Raw genomic sequence first — 22,007 nt, 5'->3', positions numbered from 1 at the left:
CTCTTGAAGAATTGGAATGGCAGCAAAGCCAATTGTTTTGTTTTTGCCGTACACTAAAAACCTGATCAAAAGATGAACATGAGACGATGGATCAGTATTTCAGCGTTCATTTCCTGATATCCATATCTCGATGAATTAAACAACCTAGAAAATGGTACCTTTTGTTTGAACCCACCCATTTTTCAAGTGAGCAAAAATATTAGAACATGTGACTGACAGGTGTTTTCATGTTGCCCAGGTGTGCCCTGTTTGACTGTTTAAACAATTAATAGCGCAGAATGTCTACTCTTGGTTTGCGCCCTGGGTTTTGCCACTGAAGACTGCATCTGTTATTAAAAATATAAGCCAACATGAAGATCAGCGAGCTGTCTACGGGAGAAAAGCAAGCCGTTTTGAAGCTGAGAAGAGAGGGAAAATCGATCAGAGCCAATGCACAAGCATTGGGCATAGCCAATATAATAATTTAGAATGTCTTGAAAAAGAAAGAAACCACTGGTGTGATGACAGTCAGACATAGAACGGGTCAGCCAAGTAAAATAACAGCAGAAGCATTGTGAAAGCTGTAAAGAAAAACCCCAAAACAACAGTAAGTGACCACCAAAAACCTTCACATGGCAGGGGTGATGGTATCACAATCTACCGTTAGAAGAAGACTTTGAGAGCAGAAATGTAGAGGCCATACCACGAGATGCAAACAACTCATCAGCGGTAAGAATCAGAAGGCACGATTGGAATTTTGCAAAGAAATACAGAGATGAGCCACAAAAGTTCTGGAACCAGGATTATCCTCTACCAAAATGATGGAAAGGCCAAAATGTGGAGAAAGAAAGGACCTGCTCATGATCCAAAACATCAAGCACGGTGTAGGCAGTGTCATAGCTTGGGCTTGCATGTTAGTGTCATAGCACGGGCTCACCAGTCTTTATTGATGGTGTAACTCATGACGGTAGCAGCAGGTTGGATTCAGAAGTCTACAGAAACATCCTGTATCCAATCTAATTGGAAGGAACGTCATCATGCAACATGACGATGACTAAAAACACATTGCCAACACAACAAAGGACTTCATCGGGGGGAAAAGTGGAAGGTTTTAGACTGGCCAAGTCAGTCAGCAGACCTTAATCCAGTTGAACGTGCATTTCACCTCCTGAAGAGGAGACTGAAAGGAGAAGCCGTCCAAAACGCACAACAACAGAAAGGAGCTGCGGTACAACCCTGGAAAAGCATCACAAAAAAAGAATGCGACAGTTTGCTCAGTGTCACGTCGGTGGGTCACCACCTTGCAGCAGTTATCGCAAATATTAAGTGTTATTGAGTTTAATTTACTTTTAAGAATATCTGTTCCAATACTTTTTCTCACCGACAAATCGGATGGTCTGCCATCAAAAGTGCCATTTTTTAAAGCTGTATAACATTTATTTTAAGATGTAAATATCAGGAAATAAAAGCGGAACGTTCGGATCTACTGTTTCACACTCCTCTCTCGATCACGAACACAAATGTCTTCAGTGTATAGCAAATATAAGAGTTGGCCTTGGCGTTCCAATACTTTCGCAGGGGGCTGTAAGAGCTAATCAGCGGTTTTAATTCTGTCCTGGACAGAATTTTTTTTTACCTACCCAGCTGGACATATACTCCCTCTTGCTTTCAAAACAAAGGTTTGATTAATAAAATGAATGATTTTCTTAGATACTGTCTGAAGAAGTAGGTCTTTAATCCCTTTGTGGAAAGAATGGAGACATGGAGATGTTTGAAATGGAAGGGAAACTCATTCCACGACTGAAGAGCCAGAACACTACAGATCTTAGGTTACGAGCTTGCTTAGATCTTGTAGAAGGATACGCCAGTCGCTTGAAGTTGTAGAACCGAGTTGGCATGCAGATGGGAGTGTTGGGGTGGGAACATGAAGAAAAAAAAAAAAAAAAACACATAAAAAACCCACAAGTCCGTTTAGTGTTATCGTGCCATTTAATCTGGCCATAATCAGGTTTTGTTCTTCTATATATAGTGTATTCTATTGCTGTAATTTGTAGGTTTTTGCAAAACTCTTTAAACCTGTGATACACTATATTTTTGACATTTCAGGAGTGGTGGATAGAGTACACGACGCACTGCCAGGAGTAAAAGTACGGCTAATGTAGTGATCATTCACACGAGCAAAAGTAGTGCTCAAGAAAACGACTGAAGTAAGAGTAAATAAGGCATCCGGTGAAAAACTACTTAACAAATTATAACACGTTCTGCACAATTGACGCAACCAATCAGAAAGTGTTTTACCTTCCGTTCTGTTCTCATGGTAACTGATCAAGTGCGTGATCGGGGCGCTTTAAGCATTTCCTGCCTGAAACTGTCAGGAAACTCTCTGTTTGGGTCTGGAAATTGAATTATTTAAAATGTGCACATTTCAATAGAATGAACGGGTTGACGTATTGTTTATTTTAATCTGTAACGGTAATCAAAAAATAAATGTAACAAATGTGAACGTTTTGTTTTTTTTGACTCGAGTAAAAGTACTATGATTTAATTATACGCAAAAAAAAGTGCTATAACAGCGGGTACGCTGCCATCACATTCTTTCTGCTGCTTTCTCTCTCTCCATGGCGCATCGTAGGTTTTACAATATCCGTATCTATCCCATAATATTATTGGCCTTGTATTGGCCTTGTATTGGAGAAAGCTGAATAAACCCTCTAACCGACTGTTAAATGTGGTGTTGTGTGACCTGCTTTAGATGCTGCAGATAAGGGTCTGTGTTTGGATGAATCACCGCAAAAACACACAAAATCCAAGACGTACAAGTCCAGGCTGATTTGTGTGATTTTTACAATCTTTTACTATGAACAGCGCAGCTTTACCAACGGAGTTTTATTCGGTCTAAAGGCATATAACCACTATGATATGGAACAGTATAACCATAATATAATATTTTGTCCTCTCATACACAGTCCCCATCACAAACTGGGAAGGGAAGAATGGAATGCAGGCAAGGATCCAACATAGACAGAGAGAAAGCAAGGGAGAGAGAGAGAGAGAGAGAGAGAGAGAGAGATTGTATAAGACACTGAGTCAAGAGAGCGGGAGAGGAGGAGGGCAAAAGAGTCGAGAGGAGAGAGGAATGTCAGCAGAGGAATTTCCAAGAGCTGTTGCTCGAAAATAAAAGACGTGATGGGGAGAATAAAGAGAGATACACACACACACACACACACACACACACGCACACACACCTCAATAGCACAAAGACACCCTGACAATCCAAACATGCACTTCATCTATCTTGGATAACAGAGAACAGGCTCGTCTCTTGAGGTGCTGCTTTTCCGAGCCCTGTCTCCAAATACAGTCCCTGCCCTGACAGACAGACTCTTACCCCCGACTTCAGAGCTGAGGGTGAGGGAAAGTTAAAGAGAATCAGATACATTGTTTAGCTTGCTTTTAAATGCTCAATTTGTGCTGCATTCTGTAGTTAACAGCCTGGATTTTGAGATGTCTCTAGGCATTTGTAGCTCTGTAGGGTCAAAGCACTGAGCTTAACTTTCAGTAATGAACCCTTTCGTGCATAGTGTCTACACTTATAGATAGTATATGGATAGCCCTATGTCTACACTTATGGATAGTATATAGGCTAGCTCAGAGGCTCGAGCTTTTCACGAATAAAAGGTGACGGCTCTTCCCTTCTACACGGACTCTCGTTGTATAGTTTTTGCACGCGACGGCCCGCGGAGCTTTAAGCGGTTTAATTCGCTCACAAGGCAAGTAAAACTGTCATGTTAAAAATGAGACACACCTCATTCGGAGGGATGGAAAAGTCCTCGGGACCGAGTACCGCATAATCGTGTAGGCGCAAACTGCGTTCACGAGCAAGTCCGAAGCCCACCGTCATCCAGTTCTCATAGCTCTCCCGAATAAACACACCGGAACTCTTACACCACTGAAACGAACACCTGCGCCCCATTTGAACCTCTCATCTACTACATCTGTAGGAAAGCACCACGTGCTGTCACGAATAATTAAGAGACCGCATCTTCTCATAGGATAAGAACACGCAGGCTCATGAATAATCATGAGACACAGACGCGTCGTCGAAATACTATAGCACACTGCCACGTCACCGCCTGTGACCGAGATTTTAAACCAGGAAGACGAAAAGAGCGGGAAAAAAAGCTCAAAATGAACCAGTTTTCTCCTACGATTAAAATTAGCGGATGCTAAGATTGTCTTTTATGATGCGCGACACGAACATCTCTGTTAAAATCTCAGAAAATGTCGTTTAGTGTTGAATGACACTTTAACAGCAGGTGCAATCTGCAAAATTTTCCCACGCTTCCGTTACGTAAATGCAAGTAAATGCATTAGCAGGAGAAAACATGGCACAGGTTACTGAGACCGCTTGAGTTTGTGCTCTGTGCTCTGGTGTACGTAGGAGCCTTGTTTATTATTCATCCTCATGTTCTTTTTTTTTCCGTTCCCCATTGTATCCTGCATACCAGAAAAGGAATTCTTGAACTTTTCTTATCTTTCCAGAATATTCTAAAAACGAAATGATTTATAGCTCCAGTCTTAGCGACTATGCTCACTCTTGTAATTATTGCTGATATTCTCTTCTGACAACACTCTGAGGCTCATTTTTCTCATGAGCATGTTCATATGAATGACCGTGCACAGATGCAGCAAAGCCTAAAGAGAGGAAAGAGGAAAAGAAAAGGAAGGAAGAATGTCACAGGAAGTGAAACACAACAGGCGGCATTTATTGATTGATTTATTTAATAATGTGTGCGTTGAGAAACAGCAGGTCGCTGGTCAGGTCTGAATGTTCTCCGCACACTTTGGCACGTTGGACACTTGGACACAGAGCCTTTCAGGAGAGTTGAGAACCACATCCTGTAGGCATTTTTCTTTTCCACTGGAAATGCAGCCTGAACGTCTTTAACTGTTAAGGCTAGAGGGCAGTGTTGAACTCCCAGCTTTTTCTCTGTCCAAACACTGTACTCCAAACTGCATTTTTATTTTTACATTTTCTTTGAGAGTATCATGTGATGTACTACGGCGTATACAGTACCCGGTTCAGAATGTCCCCCAGAATGTCCCCCAAAGTCCCCTGGGAAAGGCTCCTGGCTCCCTGTGACACTGTATAGGATAAGCAGTACAGAAAATGGATGGGTGGATGGATAGAGTATACAGTATTCTTACACTATACACTAAAAGGGGGTTCCTTGAGGATAGACGCTGGTAGATAAATGGTGAAGTTAGACGTAGAGCTGGTCCCTGACTCACATTAAATACAGGTAACTAACAGAATCTCTACCATGTTGTTTATTTTGGGCAATTCGTGAATTGTTATCAGAGCACATAAATACTATTATATAATATAAACTTTCCAGTCTTTATATGATTGGACAAACAGTTGTGTCAAGTTTTAGTGTGAAGTTTATATTTGTAACACTCAGTTTGTGAATTTTTATTTTAAATAAACGGAAAAAATGGTACTGAAAGTTTGCCCCGCCCCCATCAGATTAATCGACGAATCGGAAAAAATAATCGCCCAACTAACCGATTATGAAAATAATAAAACGCGACAGAAATGTGAGCACGTGGAGCTTGGTCACCATGGGAACCTCGATACGAAGGGGGAAACTATGACACAGAAAATATTTCGAGATTGGAACGTTAAGGCGCTAAGAAGAGTACCTCGACAAACTTCCCAGGAATCCTTGTACTGGAACACACTCTGGAAGGACACTGTGATCTCTGAGGACACTGGAACTTTGGACCATAGCAAATCAAGGATTTCAGGAACTGTATCTCAAAGTACCGAAACAGAATTTTTTTAACTTTCCGTGCCTCTTCCTCATATGATACACTGAATGCCCTTGTCTGTGTAGCAGCACTTTTCGAGACTGTTCCTACACTGCAGATAAAGCTAGCTACTTATCTGTGTGTTTATCACTGCTCGACTGCTGCTTTAGTCTCAGCGAGTCTTAACGCAGGTCCCAAAAGCTTTTACCGAATTCAACTCCATTAAGGTCAGTGTAAATGTCGCATACTTTGTTTCCCGCTGGGACTGTTTGAACCGTTACGCCGCATCGGTGCTTCCTGTCATTAGACTCTTTAGATAAGACGGGCAGTGTGGGTGTTGGACGGACGTGCCCATGGATACAAGATCAGCTAAGTCTGAAGAAGCATCCGCTATACAAGATCCTGTGAATGAGCTGTTATTATACAAACAATGAGGCATTGGAACGAGCGCATTAATATAAATCTATGGTTCATGTTGCAGGTGGAGCTATTGTTCGAGCTGTGATGTTTTCCAAAATTAATGCACACCTTCTGACCGGAACAGACTCCATGATTCAACAGCACTGTGGTGTAATATCATTCAGCTTGCCAGGCTTTGACTACAAAGTACACAGTGTGTTCCAGAAACAGATCCCTAAAATCTCAGACTCTTAAAAGGTTATTTGTGTGTGTGTGTGTGTGTGTGTGTGTGTGTGTGTGTGTGTGTGTGTTCGCAGCTCCAGAGAAAACATTCCTTAGAGGTTTTTGTACTTTATTCTTTCTTGGTGGGTTATAAGGCCACCTTTAGTTTCTGTATTTAAATCATTTACATTGTGTGTGTGTGTGTGTGTGTGTGTGTGTGTGTGTGTGTGTAGGTAGAGGAGGGTGGTAAAGCCAGGTCTCTACAGTGCCCCCTGCTGGTCGGGGATGAAGTGGTCATCATCAACGGTGTGGAGCTGAGCGGGTTCAGACAGGAGGCCATCTCTCTGGTCAAAGGATCCTACAAAACTCTCCAACTCACAGTGCGCAGGTCAGAAAACACACTTCCTGAGACACACACACACACACACACACTTCAAGCCTCAAACTTCCAGCCACTAAATATTTGCTTAAAATGCTGTCCATGCTTTCTTTAAAGGGGTCCTTCACCCAAAAATAAAAATTCTGTCATCAGTTACTCCGCCTCGTGTCGTTCCGAACCTGTAAGAATTTCGTTCATCTTCGGAACACAAACGAAGAGATTTTTAATGAAACCTGGGAGATTTAACACGATCTCTTTAACACGATGTGATCTGCCGTGATTTCATCAGTGGATCAAGTCTGGAAATTTAACATGTACCATATATGGTGGCTGGCAGTAGCACAGCTTGGCCTGTAGGGGGAACTCTGCGAAGCATTAATCCTCTGAGAGCAGGATGGATAGTGTGTGTGTGTGTGTGTGTGTGTGTGTGTGTGTGAGCGAGAGAGAGTGAGAGAGAGAGAGCGAGCGCACACACACACACACACACACACAGTTACAGTGTATGCACTCAGATTAGAAAGAGTAGAAGTAATGGTCCTCTAGTACTTTCTGATTGGTGTAAGCGGCTCTTTAAGGTATTTTGAATGTTAGAAAGGGTTGTGATGTTTCTGATGTTCTGATTGGTCGAAGGAGCTGTGACTTTTTAAGCCGTTTTGATTGGTCGAAAAAGACAAACCTGGAGGCGTCTTTGGATCCGTCAATCCATATCTCACTAGCCAATGAGAGTAAACCTCATTAGGTTAGGTAAGTCGGATGCGGTATGAGGTTTTTTAAATGGTTCTGATTGGTGGAACGAGCCGTGACATTTCTTTAGGTGTCCTAGTGTCTTTAGGACGTTCTGATTGGTGGAACTGTTTGTGATTGGTTCAGTGATTTAAGTGACTTGTCCCAGCAGACATTTGAGATCGGAGATCATGGTCGCATAATTCACATACTGACACAAAATCTTCACACACAGGGCTTTTTACACACACCCCTTCTCTGCCTGTCTCTCTTACATACACACACTCCGAGACATGGCCTTTCTCAGGCTTAGTAACATGGTTATAAAGGCAGGCATTGTGTGACACCTGCGTGGCTTCGTGAGGGGGTGGACGTGTGGGAGCGGAATGATGGTCCTGGGTTGAGGTCGCTGCTGGTTTGTGGGTCTTTCTGCCGTCAGTTTTGTCTTCTGTAAGTGAAAAGCTTGCTCAATTGGGTTGAGGTCATCAGACATTTATGAATATTTAATTTCTTTGCCTTGAGAAGCTCTTGGGTTGCTTTTGGAGTATGTTTTGGGTCATTATCCATCTGTACTGTGAAGCGCCATTCTGTCAGTTTTGCAGCATTGGACTGAATCTGAGCAGAACGTATAGCTCTGTACGCTTCAGAATTCATCCTGCTCCTTCTCTCGGCAGTCACATCATCTATAAACACCAGTGACACAGTTCCACTGGCAGCCGTACACGCCCATGCCATAACACTTCCTCCACCAGGTTTGACCCGTCCTTTCCTTCTCCATACCCTTCTCTTCCCATCATTCTGCTACAACTTAATCATGCACCAGAACTGATCAGGCTTTTTATCTATGTATGTATGTATTTATTTATTTATTTTTAAAGTCTAATCGGGTCTTTCTGTTCTTGAGTGTTACCAGTGGTTTGCATCTTGAGATGAACTGTCTGTATTTATTCATGAAGGCGTCTCCTGATTGTAGACTTTGACAGTGATTGCCTTTGTTTTATCTTAGATCTTGTTTTAACTTCTGAAATAATTTAGTATGAGATGTACACCAAAAAAACAGAAGGACCCAGGATGGGGGCCGTCACAGCACTGTGTGCTCATGTACCAGGTTTTGAGTGAAAATTCGAGTGTGCGGGGGTAATCGTGCCTAAAACGGCCTCGAGCCCACTAAACACCTTTGGGATGAATTGGAACGCCGACTGCACCCCAGACCTCCTTGCGTGGCTTTAGTGCCTGACCTCACTAGTGGTGCTCTTGTGCCCGAATGAGCAAATCCCCACAGCCACGCTCCAAATTCTACTGGAAAGGCTTCCCAGAAGAGTAGACGTTAGTAAGGACTTTAAGCAGCTGTTACTTAGAGTCCCTATTATAGCAGCAAAGCGGGGCGTAATGATGTAAGGAAGAATAAAGGAACCAGACTCGAATGTTAACTGAGTGACGCCGGATATTGGGACTATAAATCATCAGTATACAGGTGTAGGAGAGTAAGAGCAAACAGTACTGTGTGTTCGATGATCACAGCAACAGTTCATCACTTTCCTTCCGATATACAGATGAGATTACGACTGAGGCTCAGGCTTACACTGTTTTCAGGAAGTTCAAATCTTCGGGGCGTCCGTGTGGGACGACCCACAGCAGTGGAGAGAACGTTACAAGCATACGCAAATATAGAGGAGAATATCCCACTCCAGAGAAAGGAGGCTCTGGTTTAGGAACTGATTTAGATTTTGATGATTTATGTAGTCTAACCTGCTCCCCCAGGCCAAACACAGAAATACCCGCTCGGACAGTTTAACACGAAAAACCATCATGCAAATTAGGATGCCTTTCATTCGTTTACAGGTGTGTCTGAAACACAGGGCAACTCCCTCGATGCCTCGATGCCTTGCTTTCTCATAAGTCGCTAGGTGTCCGAAAGAAAACGCTTTGAGACCAACTTCCACGGTGCCAGGTTGCGTCCCGGAACTTCATGAGGAATAAAACAGAGTGAATATTTGGTGGTTACACCAGTCATTTCCCACTAGAAATAAATGTTTTTAAAAAAAACCCCAACAACTACATATTACAAACATATATCTATCTATAAACTGACCGTTTTTAACAGATTATGGGATATGTATTTCACCGAAGGACGTGTGTATGCTGCCTTTATAATGGACCGGATGACGGGAACACAGAAGGCAGCGTCCTATGCAAACATTCGATTTGGACGTGACATGAAGAATTAATATTTAACAGTGCCACGTACATCTACCATCTGCCCAGCTTTTCTGTCTCTCCTTTCCTCTCTCTATTTCCTCCTCGCATTTCTTCTCTCCTTCTCACCGTTACTTTATGTCTGAGATCGACAGTACGAGGCAGAACGATGGCTCGAGCTCATGTTCTCCTCACCACTCAACCTGTGTGTTCATTAAATTGCAGTTGGGCCCGTATTATAATCGATCTCTTTTCGTAATCGAGTCATTCATTCGACCGTACGCGGAGACCGAGGAAGAGACGACGTGAGAGAAAGGAAAGAGAGGAAGGAACGCGAAGAGTGAGAGAAAGGTAAAAGGTAAACAGAGATAGTAACTAAGCTGAATGGTGTCGGACCGGTTGTTTGTTTGTCTTTGTGTTTTGCTTTTTTCGTTCCGTAGAAGAACCCGGATTACTGCTGGCTCAACACTATCACATTATCAGCAGAAGGCAACAACACTCACGACCTTAGTACACATCACTCTAACAGGGCACACCTGGGCAAAAAGAAACACCTGTCGGTCATATATTTTGGATCACTTGAAACGTGGGTGGGTTCAAACAAAAGGTGCCGTGTTCTGAGTTGTTTACCACATCTAGATGTAAATATCAGGAAATTAACGCTGAAATTCTGATCGATCATTTCATATTCATCTTTTGTTCTCAAATGTCTTCATAGCAATAGCCACAGAATTGGCCTCGCTGTTCAGAGGGGACTGCGTATAATAACCTCAGTGTGTAAATACTCAAATAGGCTGTGGTATTCGAGTGAGGATTGATCGGTATTAACGGGCCCAAAATGTGCCAAGAAAACATTCCCCACACCGTTACACTACCTCCACCAGCCTGGACCGCTGACACGAGGCAGGTCGGGTCCATGGATTCATGCCATCGGTGCCAAATTCTAACCTTACTGTCTGTGTGCCTCAGCAGAGATTCATCAGACCACGCTATGTTTTTAATGTCCGGTTTTGGCAGCCTCAGCTCTCTGTTCTTGGTCTTCTGCTGTTGTAGCTCATCTGCCTCGAGGTTTGATGTGTGCTGCTCACCACAATTGTGTTTATCTGAGCTACTCCAGCCTTCCTGTCAGCTCGAACCAGTGTGGCCGTTCCCCTGAGGCGTTTCCGTCCGCAGAATTGCGGTGGATGTTCGATGGATGTTTGTTTTGTTTTTTTATTTAATTGCACCATTCTGAGTAAATTCCAGAGACTGCTGTGTGTGAAAATCCCTGGAGATCAGCAGTTTTAGAAATACTCGAACCAGCCCGTCTGGCACCAACAAACCACCGAGCTCACACTTTTCCCCTCATTCTGATGGTTGATGTGACCTTTACTCGAAGCTGCCGGCGCGTGTATGCACGAGTTTATGCGTTGCACTGCTGCCGCCTGATTGGCTGCTTAGATAACAGCAGGAACGAGTAGGTGTACAGGTGTTCCTAATCAAGTGGGAAAAATTTAAACCAAGTGAATAAGGTGGAATTTTAGCTGCTTGAAATGTGAATGTAAACTCATGCGTGTGTATTTGCACGGGTGCAGCGTGAGGTAACCCTCTGTACTCCAAAACACAGGCTCCACCAATCCACACTCAGTGTGTGTGAGTGTGTGTGTGTGTGTGTGTGTGTGTGTGTGTGTGTGTGTTGCTACCTTAGCAGCAGTCACAGCACACAATGGTGCATAGTTGGGGACAGGTGCAGTATAGAGCAGGTGCTCAAGGCACAAACATAAACATGCGTGCACACACACACACACACACTAGGATTGTGTTTTTGTGGAAGTGAATGTGGGCTTGTACTTATGTGTTCACTCGAAATGTTTCTCCAGTCCTGTTCACCTGTTCATTAATCACTAAGGAGTGATGTTTACCCGTCTCTATACGGTTTCACGTCCTCGTTCTCTTTCTCTCGTTTGTGTCTGTTCCCCATCTGCCTTTCGCGTCCAGGTATACACCATCCCTCCTGTTCGCTGTGTACTGTATGAATGACGTTTTTGTGTGCTTTAAAGCACAGGATTCTTTCGTGAAGTTAGATTCCTACTGTGTCGCTTGTCAGAATATTCACAGCTAAAGGAAGAAGAAGCTATCGTTTCCATCCAAGCATTAAGCGAATGTCAACATAAGAAAATGTGAATAGTTTCACGTGGTTCCGTCAGACATGCGACTTGATGATGTCATCAGAAGAGCACTAGGCAAGCACACAGTCATGGTTAGTTGTTCGGATCTCTTCATTCCGTCATCAGTACAGACATGACGAGCGTTTCTTAACAGTTCATGTAGTTACACTCTCAGGGAAATAGTGTGTGAGAAGAGTTCATGGATTACATGAACTGACTTCAACCGCCATGAACACTAGACATGGAAAACATATTTGGGCAGAGATTTGTAAACACACACACACACACACACACACACAAAAGCATTGTTGCATTGAACAACTCTTTAAAAAGCCTGTTCCGAAAGAGCGCCGTGTACATTAAGAGGCAAAAGGGCTGGTGCTCAGGGAACCGCATCCACCCCATACTGCACAGTAAGGACAAATAACAAATCCATCAGCTAACTCACCAGGCAAGTGTGAGCACCAGCGTACTTGCCCATTGTCATGTTTTGGTTGCCTGGAAAGCTCAGTGACCGAGCTAAAAAAAAAAGTAGTATTTAACATAATCTAATAAAGTTATGGGCAGCTAGTGAGCTAGTTAATGCTTTTAATTCAATACAATACAAAACTTTTATACGTCGAGTAATCAATGTTCTCGCAAAAGCATATGCTGCGTAGCAACGCTTCAAACTTTCAGTCCAACGCTCTGTGTGTCACGTTCTGCACCAGCGTGAAAAATAATTTTGCCTCTTTTTTAATTATTCTTCTTATTATTTGTTTTCCATAATGAGCGTTGACTGTTTCGTGCGTCATTAGACTTACCGGACTCATGAACCTTCTCTTCTATGCACACACAATCAAGTCACGCCGTAACACGGTATGGTATAGAGATCACAGCTCCAGACCACAACGAAAGACACGCGTCATAGGTTATATGGTTACGCGGCCACGTTATAAGCATTAAAAAGAGCTCCGTAGTCTTTTTTTTAGAAAGACTGTGGAAGTCGGGTACTTTAACCAACTTTGGAGCTCTGTTTCCAGTTAAAAATGACTCCTCGGGTGCTGCTGCTATGGAGCTCATTATACTTCAGCTGATCATTTCCCCCAGAGACTTTCTTTATTCAGTCCAATTTTTTTAGGGTCAGAATTTATACATTTGATTATTTATTTTTAAGATATCGTGAACCTGTAGTTCATTTTGTTTAAATATCTGTATTTATCAGGAGTACAGTTTATTTTCTTCACCTGGTTGTTGAACGTACTTATCTGGGCAACTACACATAAAAAGGATTTAAAAAGACCAGACGTGAAACGTGTTTGTCCTGGGCACCTGGGCTGCTTATTTATCCACCCTTATTGCTTATGTAGTAAAAAATCTGGAAATACTGAAAGTGCTACAACTCGCCCAGGATTAACAAGGTCATGAAACAAGATTCAGCTCATGATGGAATTTATACGGATTCAGAGAAACACAGCGATGTGGTTGGATTTAGATCCATTTCGTACGAATAAAGTTGACCCGACGTTCACGATAACAAGCGACAAAACGCGGTCAAATGTGGGGTGTACTTATTTTTTCACATGCCCGTATACTAAAGAGAAAAACCCTGGGGATGTAGACCAAACACGACACGGTTGAGGACGTCGTTTATTTCCGTAGTGTGTATTTTGAAATGTGCAGAGGTGCAGAAAACACGTGGCAAAATGAAAGAAATGCCGGTTTACGTCGTGCGCAAATGTAAAAGGGGCATAAAATAAACGGAAAGCTCCCCAAACAGAGAAGGAGAACGGAGAAGAGGGCGAGACGGTGGAGACCGTCCGAGAGAACGAGAGAGATGTGTAACCTGCCCCGTGACATCACCGACATGGTTTCCAGGCATGCACGCTGATTGGCTGAGGGGAGGGAAGTAATTCGATTCCCTTCTCAATCCACTGTGTTGTGTTTGGGGATAGAGAGGCAGACAGAGGGAAAGAATCGGAGGAAGAAAGACACAGAGGATGTTGGTCAGTCTTTATCAGGGTTTTGGACAGATAGTATCTGGGACTTCTTCATGTTTATATTAAGCTTGCGCCCTAAAAAGTGTGCGCGCGTGTGTGCGCCAGCGAGAAGTAGCTGGAGATCCGAGTTAGCTGTGGAACCGTTTCGCCTGGTGGTTTAAAGTTCACTCTCCGGCTGATTTGTTGTTTTTGGCTCACGTTTTCATTTTGGGGAGAAAACAAAAGAAAAATAAAGGAGTACCACTCCCTGAGACACCTGATCTGAGAGGTAAGCATACTCACCTGTGCAGGTGAAACCTCTCTCTCTGTCTCTCTCTCTCTCTCTCTCTCATATACTGTTCACACACCCACACGGTATCCACACACGCTTAGATACATGCACAAATGTACACACATATGCGCACGTGCAAGAAGGACTACTTCTTTTAATCTTGTGTGGTAGTTTTTCTCTAAACTGCCACACTGATTAGTGCTGAAGAAGTGTAACTAACCACTAATAATTATTATTATGTTGTTTGTGATTTGTGACGATGTACAGCGTGGTTATTTTTGCTGTAGAACACACTGTTAGCTATTGTTATCCGCCCGTTCACTGTATTGACTCTGGACCATATTGTAGAATATATTCTATTATTATATATACCTTATTGCGGAGAGTCGCATATTTATGCAATCAGCCAATCATGTGGCAGCAGTGCAGTGCATAAAATCATGCAGGTACAAGTCAAGACGTTCTGTTGACGTTCACATCAAACATCAGAACGGGGAACAATATGATCTCGGTGACTTTGACCACGGCATCGTTGCTGGCGGGAGATGATATCAGAATCACTTTTCACTCGCTAGAGTTTATGAAGAACGGTGTGGAAAACATCCGGCGAGCAGCACTCGTGCACGCCGAAACATGGCCGTACGGCTGAAGGATGAACGTTGAGCATGAGCTGATGTAGCGTTCATCTCCGCTCGTCGTTTATTAAAATAGCTTAACATGTTGGTCAGTAGGGGGCGGGCACGGTGGATTAGCGGTTAGCACGTTTGCCTCGCACCTCCAGGGTCAGAGGTTCGATTTCTGGCTTCGCCCCGTGTGCACGGAGCTCGACTGTTTCCGTGTGCATGATGTGATTCTATGTAAACATCTTCAGTCAAGCGGTACAGCAGCAGCCGACCCGGGCGCAGGGCGCCACTATTCGATTTGAACCGGCAACAAAAAATCGTGCGTTTACACACATCATGCCTTGTGTTTACTACCCGCTCCCTCATCTGATGGATTCCTAAGATCTTACAACTGTTCTGAAAGTCTGTGCACGCTTGGGTCTTTCCAGACTTTGTTTTTGTCAGCTCTCAGACGCGGTTATGGTGAAGTATTAGGACCCCCCCGATATAGACAGGGAAGGACGATGCTGATTCACCTGAGGGGCCGTTTACACGACCACGTTTCCAGCTAAAAACGGAAAACTTTTTATACGGTTCGTTTATACGACGGCGGCGTCTCAGGGCTTGCAAACGCACGCTTTTGAGAACGGGGTTTCAAAGCGCACGTTTTTGAAAACGATGCCGTTATCGTCTCCGTGTAAACGTACAAAAAACGAGAATCTGTTAAAACGACGACGTCACGCGCACGTGTATTACGTGTTCAGTCTATAGGCATGCGCGCGAGTACTTCAAAAACAACCCGCGAGACTTTTAAAACTGCAGGACTGTGTTTGTGCTTCTCCAGTAAAGTGTAGATTTACTGCATCACCACTGCAACCAGCGGAGACGCATGTGTCACGTACACCAAATTATTAACCCACATCTACGCCAACGAAGGGTCTTCAAAATCTTATAGTTACCTTTGTAATCGTCTGTTTTGGAGTATATCTGTGTCCTTTTATTGCTGTTAAAATCTAGAAAACAGACGGACTGCCAGTGTCTCACTATTTAATTTGTATTTGCCGATTTCGTTCCATTTGGGTACAACGGCGGTCAATTATTAGTACTTAAAGATGCACTATTTCGATTTTTTTCCCCCCCAGTATTTAAAAATGAACGAGCTTTGTTAACAGAATTCTGACCTGGAGCACAAGAAAAGCTAAAAGATGGGATTGAAGACAGAAAGACAGTTTCTCTACAGAGAGATCGCCATCTACTGGCCTGGCGTGCATAATACTGCGTTTTTAGTCGTGTGACCGGGGATCATTTTGACAACGCTGTCGTCTGTACGCGAAACTTTGCAAAAACGCAAAGGAAGAGCCGTTCCTTTTTTAGTGCATCGTTGCCGTGTAAACGTACCCTAAGACTGTAGAAGCTTCATGTGTTTCGTGATCTTCGAGCTGAGTTTGAATTGAAGAGAAAGCCACGAACATGCTTCTGATTTATTTGACCTGAGCTTTGGTTTGTTAATTCATCGCCAGTTTCAGCTGCTATGGAGTTCAGCTTTGGTGAAAGTTTCTCTCCTGGGTGGAGTGGTGTATGGAGTGACGCCATCATGGTGTGCGGAACTGCTGAGATTGGATGAGCTCGTTTGAGCATTTTGCATGAATTTTAATGTCTATGCAGTGACTTTTTGAACTAGACTTTTCGTCATCTTTGAAAGATTTAAATGAAACACTTTACGTTCAAGGACGGGATTAGTAGGCTAAATCTTAGGACCTTGGGCGTTCCCCTGCTCATGAACCAATGCACCGAGCCCAGACTGCCCCACCCCACAACCCAACACATGCAAAGTAACGCATACATGACTACATTAGGAGTATCTGAGTTGCCTCTGTGCTATAAAGACTTACCTTTGGCGACTGGTTTCTTCTTTCTCCTCACAAACTCCTCCACCAAATATTCACTTTTAATTTGACCAACGGCCAAATTGGTCTGGACTTTAACGTTAGCGGCCAAGGACACTTCGGCATGTGGTGGGGCTGGGATCGAACCGCCGACCGTGCTATTAGTGGAGAACCTGCTCCTGAGCCACAGCCGCCCCAATCGGGAATATTAATATTCTAAGTATTCTTTTGACCTACTTAGTATGGGTTTATGGTTGTTCATGGATTTTTCATCTGCTTGTAAGAACCTAACCTAGTCAGTTAGGACCTACTGTAACTGACCATTCACTGGTCACAAATTCAAAGACACACATTTCCAAAAAATGTTCATATTGCATGACTTTATAGTCAATGGCTCATTCTCTAATCTAATCTTATTCTAATCTAACCTTGTTCATGGTCTAATCTTCAAATATATGCTTGTTGTGGACCCCCTAGTTCACGTGCCCAGTCGACCCAGTCGGAAGTCCGTCTGCGTACACAGGACAATAAATTCTCACTTTTGCACTAATATTAATCGTGCAGTATTCTCTTTGTAAGAGTAACACTACTTGATAGATAGATCAGTTGAACAACTCTCATACTGGGAACTGAAACTCTGCAGTTCCCGATCGGTTTTGTACGTCGATATAACGGATATGCCCCGTTCATTTTGTCTTGAGCATGGTGATTCCCCTTTTGAATCAAATCCTTGCTGAAGTAAGAATATTTTTCTAATCCAAGAAAGCTTTCCAAAGGAGACCAAGTGTATACGTACAGACAGAGGACCTCGGTTAAACATTAGCTGGGTAACGCTCCGTACCATGTAATGTGTGTGGAACTCATGAACGGCACTGAAGAATGTAATCCTCGGCATAAATTCCTCAACACTCATTTTTGACTCGGGCCATAACAGCGACAGTTCGTTTTTTAACGTGTCGGTGATGATGTGAAGCTAAGACTATGCTCGTATTACATCACTGTTCGGAGAAATAGGAATCCTTTGGGCGTATTAGCATTGTACTACAATAAGGAGGGGGCGTTCTTCCGTGTATATCCTAATATTCGTCTGCGACACGTGAAAAGATAATGGCAAGCCAAGAAGAGAGGAGAATGAAGAGAAAAGAAACGGTAAAGAGAGATGGATGAGGATTCGTTAATGCAGCTCTGTAATGATGTACAGAGCATTAATAAGTATTCACACTCTTGAACTTTGAACTAAAATAACGTGTCTAACGAGTAAAGTTGCAAAAGATTAAAAAACGTCAATTAAAAGGTGTACAACCTTCTTGGGTCCAAAATCGGTCAGAAATTGGTAGCATTGGTTATAATACAGCTGGGCCTGTATCTGGAATGTGTCTCTGTCAGCGTTGCACATCTGTATGTTGATATGTTTGGCCATTCTTCTAGGCAAAACTTCTCCAACTCTGTCAGATTGGATGGACACTGCAATATTCAAGTCTTGCTACAGATTCACAATTGCACCGAGGTCTGGCCTTTGACTGGGCTTTTCAAGTTCTTGGATTTGAACGACTCCAGTGTAGCACCTGTCATATGCTTAGAGCCATCTTCCTGTTGGACGTCGAGCCTTCACCCAGTCTCGAGTTTCTGGCAGACTGAAACACATTTTCGCTTCAGAAAACTGGGATTAAACCACCGGAGTCGCACGGGTTTCTTTTACGATGTGTTCGTGAACGTTTTTATCGTGAGAGTTTTGGTTACTTGGAGTGTAAACGCAGGGACAGAAATCTCCCAGCTTTCATTAGAAATCTCTTCGTTTGTGTTCCGAAGACGAACGAAAGTCTTACGGGTTCGGAACGACACGAGGCGGAGTAACCGATGACGGAAATTTTATTTTTGGGTGAAGGACCCCTTTAAGCCAGTGCAGAGAGGATATTTTAGATCTTTCCAGTTTAGCAATACGAGCTTCTTGGCTGTTGATCGTGATGCGAGTACGGATGCTCGGTGCCGTTGGGGTATTTGAAGTGAAGATAGATCACCAAGTAATGCAGTGGAAAAAACGCTTAAAATGTGAAATATTTTACATTATGAGAAATTGAAATATCAGTGCTAAGACGTGCATCAACAGCAGGTATCTTCATTTTATAACTGATGTGTAGTAAAAGATGTCTTCAGCACAGAATCTACCGTTTCTAAAGGGAAGTTAAAGAATGACCTGCACGGATGAAGTTGATGTTTATCCTGTTTTATGGAGCAAAAGAAATGTTGCCGGTTCACCGAAATGAGGGATGTGTTAAAATATTATAGGTTATGCTTGGTTAGACGGGTCAAAGGTCAACGTTAATGTGTCCGGTAGCATTCTATTTCCATAACCGGCTAGGGCTTCGAGAAAATTGGACGCAGTTGTGTTTTTCTGACCTTGAAGAGTAGTTGTTTACCAGTGTTAACCCCTAACCATCATCCATCTCTCTCTCTCTCTCTTTCTCTTTCTCTCTCTTTCTCTTTCTCTTTTTCTGTAAATGCCTCATCAGGGCAACATTCCAGTAACAAGTCAGGCTGGTTTTGGCCTTTTAAAGACTTTCTGTACCACAAGTATGGAAAGGGTGTGTGTGAGAGTGGAGAAAAGCGTTCTAAAGGGCGCATTCTCTCATGCTTTCCAGCATCCAGCACTTATTTTATTACTCCATCTATTAAAATGTATACTTTGTTGTAGCGTCTAACGTACTAACGTTACTTCAAAATGATATTTAAGGTGATTTCTTAAATCAGGGTTCAGACTGATGCTTAAAAGTCTCCAAAAAGCCCGGGTTCGTAATGTCACGATTACGAGATGTCGAATTTAGTGTAAATAACCGCAAGCTTTTGGACTTTTCCATTGAAAATGGACCAAACAGCACACAATAGGAACACGAGTGTACTGTACAAACACTGAGCTTGCAGCGCTGAAAGGAAAACGAGAGTTATCGTGCTCGCTGCGAGTTGTACCAGAAAGAAATTGGTGATATTTGAACATTTATCACTTGAGATAGCCTTCAAAGGTTTCATAACAGCGAGTGTTAGTAACATTAGAAAAATACCTAGAAGGTAGTAGGCGTTTTTAAATGTGCATTACACTGTAATAAACGAATAAATAAAATAAATAAATAAAAGCTTGATGGAGGAATGCTTAAATCTTACTCTAGAAAAGCCTGTGAACCCTGATAAAGAATTTTTTTTAAAAAAAGTTATGCAAACATCTGCAAGGCAAAGATAAACAAAATGTGCCAGCTGGAGGAATTGTAAATCTGTGAGGTTGTGTGTTTAACGTGGATTCGCCGGGTTAAAAGTATCACATTTAAAACTCCAAGTATTCGAGAGTTAGGACAGTTTCAAAACAAAATATGTGGTATTTTTTTTAAGATTTGGCAGACACACTTGGATGTTATATACTAGTATTCATTTTGCATTTAGCTGCCTAACCTTCATCGTGGTTTATGAGCTTGTCATATGTATACTATATGGACAAAAGCACTGTATGTAGACCCCTGACCATCACACCTATATGTACCTATTCCAGAACCATAGGCATTAAAGTGCACCTTTTATGCTTTTTCAAAAACTGCCTTTCATGTAATGTGTTACAGAGCTGTTTGTGAATGTAAAAACGTTCTTTTGACTCCCGAAAGTAAGAAGGAATCAATTCTGAACAACTGAATCGACTCGTTAGCGATTCCAGACTTACTTCCTGTACTAACCCACGTAGGGTTGTAACAAAAAGCCCCGCCTCCGGTCTTCATCGGCTGACAGCGGTAGACCGATCACGACAGACTGGGACGTCTGACCAATCAGAGCAGAGTATGCTCTCTGAAAGGAGGAGTTTAGAATGAATCCATTAGTGCGGATCATTGAATGAGTCGTTTGTGACAGTGGGGGGAAAAGGTAACGCTGCAGTTTAAATTATGAGCACGTTAAAGTGTTTGACCTCGGATGCGTGTAAATCTACCGTACGAGACGTTTAAACAAAATTAGGCGCGTTTCAAAACCGTAATAGGTGCGCTTTCACAGAGCTGGTCCCCTGTATGCTGTTGTAACAGCCTCCACTCTTCTGGATGTGGGGATTTGCCCATTCAGGCAGAAGAGCATTATTGAGGTCAGGCACTGATGTCGAGTCAGAAGGCCTGGGACTCAGCTGACATTACGATTCATCCCAGAGTTGTTTAATGAGGTTGAGGCCAGATCTCAATGGAGGGAAAATGTAATGCTACAGCATACAAAGGCCTCCTATTTAATTCTGTGCTTCCAGCTTTGAGGACAGTCCATGTATGGGTGTGATGGTCAGGTGTCCACAAACTTGTGGCCATATACGTAGTGTTATACGTTTAAGGTTGTCTTGTAGCTGAAAAGAAACCTCGTGACATAATAACGCAAATGAGCTTTTTAAAACCTAGGATTAGGTCTTTAAGCTACATGAATTTGAATTATCGTGCTTGTTTAATATCGGTATGTATCTTATGTTAGGAATGAACACATGACCGGGCATGATGATGATGATGATGATGATGACGATGACGATGATGATGATATTGTAGGAAAATAATCAGTGATGGGGTTGTATGATGTGATGTGATGTGAAGTGGAGGTACTGTTACCACCCTGGAGCTGAATACTTTCCAAAAATTTGAGTATTCTGCATATACTTACTGACCACTTTATTAGGAACACCTGTACACGCGCTCATCCGTGCGATTATCCAATCACCCGGTCATGTGGCAGTGGCGCAGCGCATAAAATCATGTGGATACAGGCCAAGAGCTTCAGTTAATGTTCACATTAAACACCAGAGTAGGGGTGGAGCGGGGAATGTGATCTCATTGACTTTGACCGTGGCATTTTTGTGGTGCCAGATGGGCTGCTTTGAGTATTTCAGAAACCGCTCATCCCCTGCGAGTTTCACACGCAACAACCTGTAAAGTTTATACACAAAGGCGCAATAAAAAAAACCCCCAAAAACAGAACAACATCCTTTGAGCGGCAGTTCTGCGGGCATAAATTCCTTGTCGATGAGCGAGGTCGGACTACGGTAAATCAAATAGCCACTCTTTACGACTGTGGTGAACAGAAACGCATCGCAGAACTCAGTGTTCAACCTTGAGCAGATGGCCTACAGTAGAAGACCGCACTGGGTCACACTCCCGTCAGCCAAGAACAGGAATCTAAGTCTACAGTGGACTTTTTCTCTCTTTTTTCTTCATAAACACAGAATCCTGCAGGTTTACCCATTACATTCAAATCCTCTATCCTGGGGGTTGTTATTAAGGAGGTGTGTGTGTGTGTGTGTGTGTGTGTGTGTGAGAGAGAGAGAGTAGTTAGCAGCGGGTTGTGTTTTTTTTTTTATGTCTGTGAACTGTATGACCTTTAGACTCTGAGAAGAAATAAGGATGAGGTATGTGCT

At 42.9% G+C, this 22,007-nt stretch overlaps 1 protein-coding gene across 4 annotated transcripts in view; it reads left to right on the top strand.

The window, feature by feature from the left end:
* shroom3 (shroom family member 3) overlaps positions 1 to 22,007 on the top strand; it is a 57,439-nt gene that overhangs the window by 7,543 nt on the left and 27,889 nt on the right. For 2 of the 4 annotated variants that reach the window (XM_053648306.1, XM_053648305.1), the window contains exon 2: positions 6,648 to 6,802. In XM_053648306.1, coding sequence (XP_053504281.1) covers positions 6,648 to 6,802 — 155 coding nt within the window. Of the gene's footprint in view, positions 1 to 6,647; positions 6,803 to 9,844; positions 14,107 to 22,007 lie in introns of those variants that run through there. The other 2 variants (XM_053648310.1, XM_053648309.1) reach the window with 1 other exon arrangement.

Source organism: Ictalurus furcatus, chromosome 18 (assembly GCF_023375685.1).
Source record: "Ictalurus furcatus strain D&B chromosome 18, Billie_1.0, whole genome shotgun sequence".
In the NCBI taxonomy this organism is placed as follows: Eukaryota; Metazoa; Chordata; class Actinopteri; order Siluriformes; family Ictaluridae; genus Ictalurus; species Ictalurus furcatus.
This window is presented reverse-complemented; position numbering and strand designations above follow the sequence as displayed.